The following is a 16,381-nucleotide window of genomic DNA, read 5'->3' on the forward strand; positions in this document are numbered from 1 at the left end:
GCTTTCACCGTCAATTCGGAGCGTTATAGTCATACGATAAACTAAAACAGACGGTGTGGTGAATATGGCTCTGTATTCCTGCCCGCCGAATTTTTCGTCGTGGCGATATCAACTGGAAACCAACACCATGCGATTTCATAACGCTGGACTTTTGTTTGTGGAGCTACTTGAAGGACCGTGTTCAAGCAGATAAACTTTTAACTCTTAAAAACTTTAAAACAAGCATAAGTAAGTCATAACTGTGATACCGCCCACTTAGTGTCAAAAAGTGTTTGAAAATTACCTCAAAAGAATCGATGCTTGCGACGATTCGCGTGTTAGTTGTTTATTTGATGTTATGATTCACACGTAATTTCAAATTTCAAAATTTATAATAAAAAAGAGACTGGGATGCGACCCACACTGATAACTTCCCATCCCATCTGTCGATTTGTATTGCTTAAAAGTTTGTCTATATGGATCATTTTTTACCAAATTTGCGTACTATTTTTTGTAGATTTTATTTTTTATGAAAAAACGGAGTCTTGGATTTTTATATAAAAATTACTGAATACCAAAATAATATTTTCTGTAAAATATTTCGAAAATCATTTCTTACCAACTTCTGTTAATTTTTTTTCCGGTTTTTAAATTTTTTTAAAAAAAACTGTCAATTCGATTTCTCTCAAAATTTTTCAGAATGTTGAAAACAATATTTTTTATAAGATAAAATAAGTTTGAAACCTAAATTTTAAGTTTTTGAAAAGATATTTGAATCAATATTCAATTTTTACCAACTTTGAGTAATGTTTTTTTTAGATTTCTATTTTTTATAAAAAATAATGTCAATTCGATTTTTCTCAAAATTTTATCAGATGTCATAAACATTATTCTTCGTTGCACAAAATTGTTTTGAAGATGAAATCATATTTAAGTCGCAAAATTTTTGAGGTGACAGTTTTTTTTTTCAGTTTTTTGATTTATAAAAAAAACCGTTAAATGGATTTTTTTTTTTCAAAAAATATACTTCTTTGATATCACGGTACAATATATTATATACAATTTTCTTGAGAGCCTTTTCTGCGTCTTTCTTCCTCATTATCTGTATAACAAAATTTATTTGAAATCGATATCGAAAACGTCGCGAACGTACGGACGTACGAATGTACGTACACATGCACGGACAGACATCTTTCTAAAAATGTTTTATTTCGAATTTTGAATTTGACGAATCGGATCCATTACAATAACTTCCTATGGGAAGTTTAAAAGAAATATCATGAACAAAAATATTAAATATGTTTTTTACTTACGTTTCCTTTTAAAATCGCAAAATGGTAATTCCGTATTATATTAAATTTCATTCAAGTCGCTGGCGAAAGTGGTTTGTGAGATATTAAGATTCAATCAAAATCTTCTCTTTTAAAAAAAAAATATGATAAAACAATCCAACAACTCAATTTTGTTGCAAGTATTTAGTGCATCCTTCGATGTTATTATCTTTGAGATAAAATTTATTTCAAGTCGATATCTTTACTGATTCTTGAGATATGGACGACATGAACACACAGACGTCAAGAAATGTCAACATTTCCAATTCAATAAATCGGATAGTTTACAATAACTTACAGTGGGAAGTTAAAAATTGTCTTATATGAAAAGATAATGTAATAAGTTAACATTGGGACATATTTTGAATATGGGTTTTGACCATTTTATTCAAAGTAGTTTACAAATGATGGTTTGTGTATTTTTCAGGCTTAAATGTCACAATGACGTTTGGTTAAGTTTAATAGAAAAATTTAGATGCTTAAAAATAGTTGCAAAATTTTAACCAAATTGTGTATCTAAATTATTTCCCATACAAAATTTGAAAGTTCATAGATTGCAAACAAAATTGTAAACTTATCCATTGTTTCACGTGAATAGCCTTATTAATTTGTAACTATATGCATTCAATTACAAGTGTAATAGGTGCCTAACTCAACTTTTCACGGATCTAGCACGGACTGAAGAAGGTGATGATGAATTGTTGTCACATTACCTGCCAATATTTGACATTGACAGTTCTCAATTAGAAAAACAAAAGTGTTTTTGTGCATTTGTCGTGGTTTTTGGTGTTAAATTTTTTATATTTTCCCGATTTAAGTTTTCGTTCGCAGACTTTAATTTGAATATTAATAACTTCTCTTCTATTGTCCAAAGAAAGTGAGTATTTGAAATGAAAATTATAAATTAATATAAATCTAGTGTGAGACAAAATAACGTGAACATGAAGAAAATGTACATATGTAGGTAACTGTTTCTTATAGAATTTGATGTACAGCTATAAATCTCGCTGTTTCTTGAATTTTATTCAATCTAAATTTATTAACTATTTAATTAAATTTACTATTTATCACTTTATCTTCAATCTTGAAGCCTTTGCGATCTTAATCTTTTAATCTAATTAATTGTGTTTTGATAAATACAACCAAAACAAAAGGAGCACAATTCAAGTTCATTGTTTCATTTTTGAGAATTTGGTAAACAACAAGTGTTGCCGTTGTAGTAATAGAAACAACAATACTAAAAACAGTAGGAAATATGATTTTCTTGTGTCACAAGCATTTTCGTCGAAAAAACTTTTAAGAATTGAAGTTTTGAAATTTGGCATTCCAAAGCTGTTGAACGAATGAAACATATACATACATATGTAAATAACCGTTTTTAATTTAAACTTTGAGTAATTTTATATGATGGTTAGGTTAGGTTAGGTTAAAGTGGCTGTTGGTTGGGAAGTCCAACACGCTTAGACCAAAGTATGGTCCGTTGTGATACCACATGGATCAGTTGATCAGCTTAACTCGTCGAACCAATTGGAGCTCCAAATGAAGCGTAGGAGGCAAATAATGTCAGAATTTTTTAGATCGCTGGTATCGTTGAAGTAGTAATCTCCAAGGTGGATTCTACGTCTTTGTGATAAGCAGGGCATGTGCACAGAAGACGAGAGATTGTCTCCTCCTCCTCCTCGTCCATACAACTCCTACAAAAATCATTTGCTGGGGCTCCAAGTCGAACAGCATGCCTTTCTATCAAGCAGTGCCCAGTCAGAACACCAATAACGTAGCTAATGTGCAATCTACTCAGAGAGATTAATTGTTTTGAGCGCCTGGCGCTAAGATTAGACCAAATTAGTTTAGCTAGCTTTGTGAGCCACCAGAGGTAAAGTTGTTCCGCTTTTTGCCAGTTCGTCAGCTTTGCAATTTCCTGGAATGTCTCTATGGCCCGGCACCCAGAAAAGGTGAATGTTGAACTGTGTAGCGATCTCCGTAAGAGATTATCGACAATTTAGGGCTGTTAGTGAGTTAGTGGAGACAGAGTCTAGGGACTTTAACGCAGCTTGGCTATCCGAGAAGATGCGTATATCATTAGTTGATATAAAGCTTTCTCTAATCCATGATAGGACTTCTTTTATAGCCAGGATTTCAGCTTGGAACACGCTACAATGATCGGGTAGAGGAAAGGAGAGACTTAAGTTTAGTCTATCTGAGTATACGCCTCCACCAACCCCATCCTCCGTTTTTGATCCGTCTGTATAAAAGTTTATAGGATCATCGTTCAAAATGATGTATTCTCCCAAGAAGACCTGAGGATGGGGTATGGTGTAGTCAATATTACTGTTTATAGTTCTGAACGAGTTCAAAATAGTGCTGTGGCCAATTCCATTATTGATCCACAGAGAGGAGGCTTGAAGCCGTATGGCTGTATTAGCTGCCGTTTGCTTGCTGAAAATGTCCAGCGGTATAAGATGGAACAGAACTTCAAGTGAGGCGGAGGGGGTAGAGCGAAGTGCTCCTCCCATACACAAGCAGGTTGTTCGTTGGACTTTGCTGAGTTTATCGCGATTTGTCGCTATATTTAGCGCCGTCCACTATACCGCTACTCCATAAGTAAGGATAGGCCTTATGACCGACATATATATAGCCAGTGTGTAATTCCATTTATTTCCAATTATTAGGTTTCCAATTTAATTTCTTATCCAAAATGAGACCCAAGTATTTTGGTTGTTCAGAGAATTTAAGTGGTACACCGTTTATGAGGGGAGGGTCAATGGGTGGGACTTTGTTTTTCCTTGTGAAGAGGACAAGGTCGGTTTTTTTGTGGGTTAACGCCTACTCCACACCGATTTGCCCATCTGATGAGCTTATTTAAAGCGTTTTGTAAGAGTTTTTTTAGTATATCGGGATGTTTACCCGTTACTGCAATAGCAACATCGTCCGCATAAGCAAACACTATATCACTCTCTTTCTAGAGTAATTAGTAATTCATTTATTACTAAGCTCCAAAGGAGAGGGGATAGGACACCACCTTGTGGCGTACCTCTGCTGACACCCTTTGTGCAGTTAAATCGCCCAGTTTTGAATTGATAATCCTGCTTATCAGCATCTGATTAATCAATTCGCTGATCGACTTATCTACCTTCAGAATTGTCAATACACGTGCAATTGCAGATGTGTCGACATTGTTAAATGCACCCTCTATATCTAAGAAGGCAACTAATGTGCACTCTTTATGATGGAGGGAATATTCGATTGTACGTACGGTTTCAACTGATTTCTCTTTGTTGTAGGCGTTTTGATTCTTTGAAAGGAGGGACTAATCAATACTTGCCCCTAAGTAGATATTGATCAAACGTTCAAAAGTTTTGAGAAGGAGAAGGTCTTTAGGCTTAACGTGGCTGGGTTTCCAGCTTTTGCAATAAAACGACTTTAACTTGTCTCCAAGACATCGGGATACATGCCAATTTAAGGCATCCCTTGAAGATGTTTTCTAGGATGGGTATTAGAAAACTTGCATTTTCTTGCAGTTCAGCTGGAATTATATCATCTGGACCTGCAGATTTATATGGCTTAAAGGTGTTAAAAGCCCATTTGAGTTTTTCCCCAGTGACTAGACCTTGTGGGGGATATAATGTATTGTCACAATTGTTTTTGGTACAATGTTATTAATAATATTAGAGCTACCAGGAAAGTGGACGTCTAGTAGCCAGTTGAGCGATTCTTCGCTTGAATTGGTCCAGGGGCCTTTTTTAAGCGGCTTGGCATGATTGGATTTTTGGAGAGGATTTTTCGCAACTTGGATGCTTCAGAGCAATCTTCCACGTTGCTATAGAATTTTCTGCATGACGATCGTTTGGTTTTCCTCAGTTCTTTTTTTTCAGTGATTCTTTATATGAATCCCAGTCAGACATGTCTCTAGAAGCTTTCGCTCTGTTCCAGAGTTTTCTGCATTCTTTTCGAAGTGGATCTAGCCCTGAGTTCCACCAGTGTGGTTTCTTTTTACCTCTTACTTGTATAAGAGGACATGCAGTATCTAGAGCTATATTTAGGGCTAATGTTAGATTATTGACTTTGTCGTCAAGATCTTCAGTGTTGGAGGGGGTTTGAAAGAGTTCAGGTTTTACTAAACTATTTAACGTTCTCTTGTATATTGGCCAATTTGTTCTTTTTGGATTTCGAAAGATCGGTTGGCAAGGTGGTTCATTTATAAAGTAAAATTGAATGTATCTACGATCAGAAAAGGAGTGGTCTTTAGATACCTTCCAGTTCAAAATATTATTATTAATGAAGTCGGAGACAATAGTTATAATATCTAAAACTTCTTGTCAATTTTTAGTAATAAAGGTTGGCTCTCTACCAACGTTACTTATGAGTAGGTTTGTGTTTAGAATATATTCGAAAAGAGATTCACCCCTGTCGTTTATATCCGTGCTACCCCACACTGTATGGTGGGCGTTAGCATCACTTCTGATGATGAGGCCGATGTTGAGCCTTTGCGCTTCAGCTGTTAATCTCTCCAGGGTTCCACCGGGGAGAGGGCCAAGGTGGTCATGGCCGAATGTTCCTCTGACTGTTTCCAGACTTGCGGCGGTGATATCTCGATCGCTGAAATTAGAGAATAAATAAAGCACGTAGTATTTGGGCGTCCTGATTCTTCGAAAAATGGATTTAACAATCCAGGGTTCTTGAATCAGGACAATATCTTCATCGCTGCTAGATAAGCGAAGAAAAAGGAAGGCCGAAGCCTTTATGGAGGTTAATCTGGAGTAACCGCAGCATTTTCGCTACCGTACTCCCGATCAGCCTCCAACACAGTGATGTCGGAGTCATCTATATCAGAGGACGATTCTAAAAGAATGTCCTCATCTCCGCTGTCGTAGACCTCGGCCTCCATTGCGAAAAAGCCTTGGTCGGTGGTAGGATTTTCCACTGCTACTGGGGATACCAGGGATGCATCGTCTTCCAATGAAGGAAATGTGACCGATGCACCAATTTCTCAGCAGCCGTTTCCGCTTGTATGGATGGGGAAGAGGGAAGAGTTTGTGCTTCGGCCCCATCCTTTTTGTAGACCCTCAGCGGTATTTCATCAAACCCGAACCTGATCACACCTTTAGATTGCGCCAGAGGAGAAAGGGACTCTGCATTGATGATAACAACCTAGTCTAGTTTCTCAACCTTCCAGTTGTGAGTAGGAAGGGTTGTATTGGAGAGCCTGATTACTTTCAGGACGTGGTCAGCTTCCTTGAATATGGCCGGAACCGTGATGCGAGCCCTTGGTCTGCAAAGAATGTCTTCCTTTGCGACAACCTTCAGCTTAACATCAGCCCAGACCTCTCCAAGTCGGCCAACCGCAAGCGTCAGTAGATCGCACGACCTCCGATCATCACAGACCAGAGCTGTAAAAAATGCAATCATTTTTGTATTGCAGTTAAATGATTGAAAAGACTTACATTTTGAATAATTTGACTTCATGTCAGTACTTAACTTCGAAAAAAAAATCACAGTAAATTTTGAAGTCTTTTGTACAAAAATCATTTAGAGCAGTTAAAAGACTTAAAGTCAAAAGAATGCATTACTTTTTACTGCTCGCATTCTTGTAAGTCTTTTAAAACTCTTTTACATTCTTTGCATTCATTAAGTCTTTTGATTGCATTCAATGTAATGCAGTCATTTGAATGCTTTGAAGTCTTTTTACTGCTTGAAATCTTTTTATTGCTTGAAGTCTTTTGAGTGCTTTAAGTCTATCTATATAGTTTATCATCAGGTTCCTTACGACTAGCATTTACTTTGCTCTTTTGATTATTAAATTCATATTGTACTCGTAGTTAGCCTCACAAATACAAAGTCTATCAAAATTTAAAAAAAATATACAACAAAGGAAGGCTAATGTTGCACGTTGTTTTTAATAATAATTTAGTTTATATTTGATTTAGTTTTTTTTTTTAAAGTGTTTCTCCTGCCCGAACTAAGAACACCTACACAAACGTCTTTTTTTAGAAGCCACCTTACATGTTTTAGCCTATGATCACACCTTCTGCACAATACATTCATAAAAAGTAGTCTTTAGACTTCAAGCAGTAGAAAGACTTCAAGCAGTAAAAAGACTTCAAAACATTCAAATGACTGCACTACATTGAATGCAATCAAAAGACTTAATGAATGCAAAGAATGTAAAAGACTTTTAAAAGACTTACAAGAATGCAAGCAGTAAAAAGTAATGCATTCTTTTGACTACAAGTCTTTTAACTGCTCTAAATGATTTTTTTACAAAAGACTTCAAAATTAACTGGGAATTTGTTTTCGAAGTTAAAGTATTGCATTAAGCAATGTTAATGCATTCCCAAAATTCAGTTAAATGAATGGGACTTTTCGCGGTAAAATGCCAAATGATTGCATTCTTTTACAGCTCTGTCACAGACCATCAACTTGATAAGATTTTATATGATAAAAATAATAATAATGGACTCAACTTTCCAGTACCGCAGCATGAATTTCGACTCGCGGTTTTTTTATTTGATAGATATGTGCAAATAAATAATAACTATAGCAATTTTAGAGCGAGGAAACATATATTTCTATTTTTATGAACACTTATCTTAATCATATTCGGCAAGAATTGTAGGCACTTTTTCATTCAACTTTATTGATTCATTTTTCAGGATGTCTACACCAAGATTAAAACTAGCTCAATTAGATACTAACAAAATAGAAAAAGATTGGGAGGTGGCCATAACAAAGAACGTATCTTATCCGAGAGAATGGTTTGATAAGCATCCTGGGGCAAAACCTCCGATCACTATTGAGTGCCCTCAAAATCCGAATTGGAAGATTGTTGCTAAAACAGTTGCATTTGGTATTGATGCAGGATCGTTTCCTCCGGAGATCGCCGTTCTTTACTTGTACCATTGTTTCTCTGAGGTCAAACAGAAACTAGGCTCTGAATGGATCTCATTCGATCGTAAGATTGGAGCTGCAGGGGCCGAGATTACCCTATCTGATCTTGTTACGTTTGAGCAAAAAAATAACAATACTTTGGATTTACAAGCAGGAGAATTAGAGGAAACAGACGAAGATAGGCTGGCCAACATAGTAATCATATGTGCTGCATACAGGATATCCGGAGTGTCTCGTTTAAAATACCGAAAATCTATCGTGAAGACTGTAAAGAACCTCTTAAAAGGTATAACAAGAGAAGAACGTCCGATAGATTTATTCTTAATGAGTCAATTAGATTGGTTAAATCACAGACCATTTAAACAAATGATGGCTGTGATTGACATGTATCTCAAAGTGTTCCCATATTGTAAATATGCAAAAGCGAGAGTAGGGACAATTGTAAGCCGCTTCAAGGATTGTTCTTTGTTGCTTGCATTACAAAGTTGTGTAAGCAGCCTGGGATTAAGTTTTTCTGAATTCGCTCCCTGGGTTTGGACTCCAAAATGCGCAGATCAACTTCTGCAGGTAATCAAAGAGGACCAAGAGCTAGATAATCCAAGGTCTTACGCTATGTATTTCATGGAGCTAGGACTTTCGGAAATATCTCCTTATTCCACCTCAATGAATCCTGATTTAAACTTCTTCATTCATGCTATTGGTGCAACTTGCGGGAATGAACGATCCTGTAATGCTAATATGGTTGGCTCTCCAGATATTACCAATATATTACCTAATGCTATGATTATCGCATATGTGTTTAAAAAGTTTTGCAAACTTAGTCTACAATTTGCATATGAAGGTGAATTCAATAGTAAAGAGGATGACGCACCAGAAACATATGATTATGAATCCGGCCAGATACCTAATAGTCGCAATCCGAACACTTGGTTGACTTTCATATTAGCCAACCGCGGCAAGATACCTGAGCAAATATCACAGGTAGCCCATAAACAATGGCGGAAGAACCCGCGTCTACGCAATTCGACCATCGGAAAATTCTTGTCTCTCAAGGAGACAGATGATATCATATTTGTGTAAATCGCTTTCTTCTCTCTTAGTTACACATGAAAAAAAAAAAAACAAACAAAAGGAAGTTGGCAACTCTGGTCCAAAAAATAAAGACAGTGAAAACTAAAGCGCCGTATAAATAATTTATTTTAATATTAACAACAGTGTTTTTTGTTTTAAATAAATATTTTGTCTGGGACCCTACTATGTAACTAGATTCTACTTTTGATTCTATTCGAAAATTGAAACTCATTTTCGATTCTACTTTCAAACCGTACTACGTATGAAAGTACAATCGAAGGCCAGTTATACCAACTTGTTTTCAAAAAAATGTCTACTTTCGAACGAGGGTCGAGTCGTTTGACAGTTTAAAAAAAAAAAAAAATTGGAAATTATAACAAAAATGGACACTGTTGGAATTTGGTTTAATTAGCAAGGAAATGAAGAACGTAACGGGCAAATTGAACGCAGAAGTTTGCACACATAGGGTCCGCTCATGTCTGATTTCACAGATAATTAGTTTTATCTTTCCGCTGAACGAATATGGTTGTGTATACGCTTCATCATCTTTTCAGATGAAGCTCATTTTGATCTTGCCGGGTATGTAAACAAGCAAAATTGTCATATTTGGGGCACAGAAAACCCGTACGCTTCCATTTACCCAAAACGTCCAGAGGTAAAATTGGGTCAAGGAGTGGCCGTAACAGTCAATGGCGATCGTTATCGGGCCAAGTTGAACGAATTTTTGTTTACAAAAGGAGAAGGATATTGGCAAAATTTGGTTTCAACAGGACTGCGCTACGTGCAAGGGCGGATCCAGACTTTTCATCAGGGGGTGGGGGGTGCAGTGTCACACACTTAGATAAGTTGTTATTCAATGCTTAAAAATGTTCTTTATTTTTTTTAAAATGACACCTTTAATTATTAAATTATTTAGTACACTGTTGTCCAGCAAGGTATGGTCTAACTATTTAATTTGGATAACTCATATGAAAGCATTCCAAGATTCGAACAGTTTTCTAAATATGCCATATTTAAGAGCTAAAATACAATAGCTTAGAGGTTTTTGGTGCATCTCACCCAGAAATGTAGGAAATTGTTTTGAAACGTTGCTTTTCTCCAAGAACAAAAAACACTTTTCTTGTTTTCATTTCTATCAATGCGAAGAACGCTGCAAAAATTTAAAAATCCAGAAAATTAGAGAGAGGATTTGATATGTCAAAATTTCAGCCTTTTTTGACGTAGTCACTTATTACTATCGTTATCAATTTGCTTACTCGTATTAGGCGTCAACAAAACTCAAGAAATTGTAGAGACAAAAAGGTTTGGTTCTTGAATTTAAGGAAATAGTTGCATTTAATTTAAGTACATAATTTCTTTAAAAAAATTAAATTAAAACAAAGTAAGGTAAGTAAAGAAATAAGTTGGGAAAAAAAGTTTTGTAGTACTCACAAATTACACGTTTCAAAGCTTTTATATCAATAGATATGAAACGTTTATTATGTTTTTCACTTAGCCATTAGTTTAACAAAAGTGTCACTTGATTTATTTGGGACATTTGTATTATTGAAATTCGTGTTTGAATCTCAGTTCTAGAGCATCTAAAGCAAATTCACTTCAAAAGTAGATTTATTTAATTTTTTAAGATCTTTTGTATTCAACAGAAAACCAATTTTAAAAGAAATGAAATGTTGAGGTCTTCACACACCTGAGGGCGGCACCTGAGTCGCAGTCTTCCTCTACTGCGCCGCCGTCCTTTGGGATTGGATTCGAAGACCTTCCGGGCTTGAGCGTTGATGTCCATTCGCTCTACATGACCTAGCCATCTAAGCCGTTTTACTTTAATTCTGCCGATTTGCGCTGGTGTCGTTGTCTGTGTTAATAGCGGTACCTAGGTAGACAAAGTCCTTAACTATCTCAAAGTTATAGCTGCCCATGGTGATGTTTTGGCCAAGACGTCGTTGTTCAATGCCCTTTTTTGATAACAGCATATACTTGGTCTTGCCTTCATTGACCACTAAACCCATTTTCTTCTCTTCCATCGCATTGCAATGCTCAAAAACGCTCCACTGACATTATGCACACTAACAAAAGGATACCCTATCTGTCTGATATTGAACGCAGCCATTGTATATTGTACCATGCGATTAAGATATTTTTAGGTAAATACATTTACGTTGAGTTATTGTAACTCGTATCAAGCAAGTCTTAAAAAAGGTTTTTCAATCAAAATTCGTCTTCCTCACTCCCTAAGGAACGTATAATACAGGGTCCCGCAGCGAGGTATGAAAGATTTAAACGGCGAGGTGGAGGAAACTGTATTGTTATGAGTAAGTACTATCGACTCTTGCAGTCGTGGTCGTTTGGGCATCGTGTGTTTGTTTACAACACTTTCATTAAAACGGGCCGTTCAGTCTTTGAAATACAGAGAGGATTCCGAAATATTAATAATTGACCGCCAGGGTCATGTTTCAAAGTCTAATACTATAATTAAGTGGGTGAGTAGCTTTCACTGAATCGGTTGTTAGAGGTCTGGAACTGCGCGAGGAGGTGATCGAATGGTACGGGCTCCAGTAAATATTGAGAGAGTGGTTGCACTGGTTCTTATTATTAGTCGTGTTTTTATAGGCTCTATATTTTCCTTTTTTTTTCTTATATAAATCGTGTTTTGATATTTATAGTGGTGTTAAATTTCACTGAATAAGTGAACTTAATTTTGTTTTATTCAATAATTTTATCAAATATTGTGTTATATTAGCATTTTAATCAATTTCAATTTTCTTGAATTTTGTGTTATTTTGTTTTAAACTAAAGTTCTCCCCGGTAAGGTGTTCAGTATTTTTGTTTTTTCCAAAGTGTTCCCTTGTCCATGTGTGAGTGCTTTTTGTTTTCAATTATTTTATATTTGATTTTCCCCTACTTTCTTTGTTTGACTAGATTGATTCCACCTTATTAGTTTAATATTATTATATTTTTGTCAACCGATTTTAATGTCCTTCCGTAGGCCAGTAAGTAAAAGCCTGGTTTAATTGAGACTTCTGTTGAAGCACGTAGGTACGAGTCCCGCTTCCCGTGGTATTTTTTTTTATTATTTTTAATTTAAATACCATTGTATCTATTTATTTTTTTTGTATTATTATTTATTTTAACACTCCTTAGGAAATATGGATTGCTACAATAAAAACTGCCAAGAGGGTGCTAATAATAATCCTCTATTTGCCTGTTTCGGACCCTGTGGTAATCTTTACCATGCAAAATGCGTTGGTTCAACCAACGCTTTCATTGAAAAAATAGCCAATTCTAAATTTGCTTACTGGTACTGTCACGACTGCCGTAAGCTCTCTGTATCTCAACTAGCTTTTAAAATGTCTTCTTTTAAGGCTGACATTTTAAAACTTTCTAAAGATTTTGAAGAGCTACTGAAGTCTTTCAACACTGCAGTTTGCAAATTAAATGCATACTCTGTAACCAATATCATGGTCGATAGTTCTACTTCGACTAATGATTTGGCACAGCCTATTCCCACAACTTTCTCTTCTACATGTGAAGATATTCTCGCCCAATCAGGTTCTGGTGTTAATAACGCAGAAAGTGTACCTGAGAAACAAAAGAAAAAGTCTAAGAAAAGAAGCCGAGAAAACTCTGAACCTGCTAGAAATTCTACCCCACCATCAAAAAGAACAAATGTCAACATCACTCCAAAACTTACAGATCCCACCAGAACTCCCAATATACCTCAAATTGTTGCCTCAGATTTAGCTTCCAATAGTGACACCGTTACAGGAACTGTAATAAATAACGTCATCCCTATCAAAGCTGTCTCCAAACCAAAAATAATTTTTATATCTCGTCTGGACCCAGTTACTACGCCAGAAGATATAACTTCCCACTTAGTATCTACCAAGAGCATACCTTCCAGCTCATCTATCAGGTGTACTAAGATCAGTAAACCAAAAAGCTTTGTTTCCTCTTTTAAATTAATAACGAATCCCACTTACTTTGACTCTATTTGCAACCCAAATATATGGCCCGAAGAGACTTTAGTCAAAGAATTTACTCAAATTCAAAAACAGGGTGTTTCTTTGAAAAACAAATCAAAAAACTTAACAGGCTTACGCTCTTCTACCAAAACGTAAGGGGACTTCGTAGCAAGACTACTGACATTTTTCTTAACTCCCAATCATTTCCACACGACGTATTCGTTTTGACAGAAACGTGGCTTAATTCAAGCTTCTCCGACACAGAACTTTTTAGTCAAGAGTTCGAAGTTTACAGAAAAGATCGTCATGTTGGTAATGCAAAGGATTTAGGTGGAGGTGTTCTCATAGCGGTAAAAAATACATATTTTTCTTCTTCTGTATCTTTTCCATTTGTATTATCAATTGAACTGGTATGTGTAAAGATAATGGTACAGACTAAGACTTTTTTCATTTTAAACGTTTACATTCCTCCAAAAAGTTTGGAGTCTGTTTATAACGATCTCTCCTTGGCATTAGACTATCTTATAAATTTGTCTAGCTCTGACACCAATATCTTACTTTTAGGTGATTTTAATTTACCACACATTGACTGGATTCCATCCGAAGACGAATCCTGCCTTGAAGCCTCTCCTTCTTCTTCACAAATGGAACTATCTCTTCTCGATAAAGTCCTTCTTACTGACTTACAGCAAACAAGCTGTATTAAAAACTCAAAAAATCGAATTCTCGATTTAGTCTTTTCTTCTGACGCTATTAGTACTCTTGTTCTAGAGTCTAGATCAGGAATTACTAATATTGACAAATATCACCCCCCTTTGGACATTTTTTTTGACTTAAGTAATCACCTTACTAATCACAGTAATTCTTTTGATTGCTTATATAATTTTGATTTCAGAAGAGCCAATTTCCAGCAGTTGTCTGAAGATTTAACCATTTCTGGAATTGCTGATACACTAGCATTTTCTAACATTGACGAAGCAGTTTCAACTTTTTATAGGATCCTTAATTGTTGTTTTGAAAAAAATGTACCGATAAAGAAATCAAGAAATACAAACTTTAGCCATCCTTGGTACACGAAAGAATTGCGTTTACTGCGTAACAAAAGAAATAAGGCATGGAAAACGTATCTCAAAACTCTGTCTCCAGTCAACTTCTCTTTTTATGTTGAACTCTTTAACCAATTTAAATCTCTTTCTAATTATTTATATGCTTGTTATGTTACTGATATGGGCACCTCTTTGAAAGAGAATCCTAAAAAATTTTGGAATTTTGTAAACTCAAAGAAAAAATCAGATGGCTTTCCAGTTATCTTCAATTACAAGAACCTTTCGTTAGATAAAACTTTTGATATCTGTAACGCTTTCGCGACGAATTTCCGTGAGTCATTTGTTAATAGCCCTCAAGAAGTTGATAAAGTATATTTTCATAATAATCACACTTTTTCGCAAACTAGCTGTAGCCACATACCTGTACTACAGAGTACGGTCCTTGATCTTTTATCTACGTTGAATGATGACTGCTCAGCCGGTCCTGATGGTATTCCCCCGATAGTACTAAAAAAGTGTAGTAATGTTTTAGTTGAACCCCTTACGTTTTTATTCAAACTTTCCCTAAAAACAGGCAAATTTCCCAGTATATGGAAGAAGTCATTTCTTACACCAATTTTTAAGAAAGGTAACAAGTCGGATATAAGCAACTACAGGCCCATTGCAAAGCTTTCTTGCATTCCTAAAGTATTTGAACAAGTTGTTTGTGAAAGCGTAGCATATTTTAGTAAAAATATCATTTGCGAACAGCAACATGGTTTTGTGAAAAAAAGATCAACCGTTACTAATCTCCTCACATTCTCAAACATATGTTCAAACGCTTTAGAACAAGGTTATGAAGTTGACTGTGTATACACTGACTTTTCTAAAGCTTTTGACCAACTAAGCCACGAAATTATTTTATTTAAACTTAAGGCTCTTGGTTTTCCACCATTTTTCTTAGCTTGGATTAAGTCATACCTTGAAAACAGATCCTACGAGGTAAAATTTAGAAATTGTCATTCTGAACCTTTCGTTGCTCAATCTGGTGTTCCCCAGGGAAGCCATCTTGGCCCTTTTCTGTTCATATTGTCTATTAACGACGTATCGTCATGTCTACGCTCAAGTGAACTTCTTATTTTTGCTGACGATATGAAGATTTTCAAAATAATAAAGTCAAACCATGATCGTATTCTTTTACAAGCCGACATTGATAGTTTCACATTTTGGTGTGGGAAAAATAGCCTCTTACTCAACCCTTTAAAATGCCAGACTATAACTTTCACTAAAAAACTAATCAGTAACGTATTTGACTACTGTATATCACAGCAAAAACTCTGTCGTGTCTCCACATTTAAAGATTTAGGTGTACATTTCTGTTCCAACTTAGAGTTTACACATCACATCAATGTTATTGTTAATAAGGCAAGTTCTATGCTTGGTTTTATAAAACGCTGGGCAAAGGAGTTCAATGATCCCTATGTTACCCTTTCTTTGTATAATTGCCATGTTCGTCCTCATCTTGAATATGCTTCGCAGGTATGGACTCCCTATTACGAAATTCATAGAAAACGTATTGAATCAATTCAACATAATTTCATTCGCTTTGCTCTAAAAGGTCTTCCTTGGGAAGATCCCTATGATCTGCCTCCCTATGAACATCGTATTCTACTTCTTCAAATGCAATCTCTCCATCAAAGGCGTGTTAATAATGACTTAGTATTTTTTCATCAACTCATTAATGGTGAAATTGATGCACCTTATTTGCTATCTTGTGTACATTTGAATTACCGGGGTGGAACTCATCACCTGCGCACGTTTGATTTTATACATATTGACTTCCATAGAACTAACTATGGCAAGAATGAAGCTTTAAGTCGAATGAGCATTTTATATAACTTAAACTGTTCATCGATAGATTTAAATTTAAATAAGGTGGGATTAAAATCATTGTTTAGAACCAGTGCTCCACTATCGTAATTTTTGTTCTGTAATAGTTAAATGCTAATTTTGTTTTGTATTTTGTGCGTGTGTTAGGCTATATTTGTATTATTTTTTACTAACAACTAACACATGCACTTATGATGAGCCTCTGATCGTAGTTTGTCGCTTGCTATAAGCTTACTACTTT

General features: G+C 35.6%; 3 protein-coding genes across 3 annotated transcripts in view; 2 read left to right on the forward strand and 1 right to left on the reverse strand.

Annotated features, from left to right (window-relative positions):
- The window catches only part of LOC129943421 (mitochondrial dicarboxylate carrier), a 37,979-nt gene that overhangs the window by 15,265 nt on the left and 6,333 nt on the right, over positions 1-16,381 (reverse strand). The gene's annotated exons all lie outside the window — the stretch shown is intronic.
- LOC129943422 (uncharacterized) overlaps positions 2,030-16,381 on the forward strand; it is a 54,612-nt gene continuing 40,260 nt past the window's right edge. Inside the window, exon 1 of the mRNA XM_056052856.1 lies at positions 2,030-2,187. The gene's annotated coding sequence lies outside the window, so the exon portion shown is untranslated. The remainder of the gene's footprint in view (positions 2,188-16,381) is intronic.
- Positions 7,962-9,275, forward strand: LOC129954268 (uncharacterized). Its single transcript, XM_056068094.1, has one exon. It carries the CDS (start codon positions 7,962-7,964, stop codon positions 9,273-9,275), a length of 1,314 nt encoding a protein of 437 aa, XP_055924069.1.

The sequence above is a fragment of the Eupeodes corollae genome, chromosome 1, assembly GCF_945859685.1.
Source record: "Eupeodes corollae chromosome 1, idEupCoro1.1, whole genome shotgun sequence".
NCBI classification, from domain to species: Eukaryota; Metazoa; Arthropoda; class Insecta; order Diptera; family Syrphidae; genus Eupeodes; species Eupeodes corollae.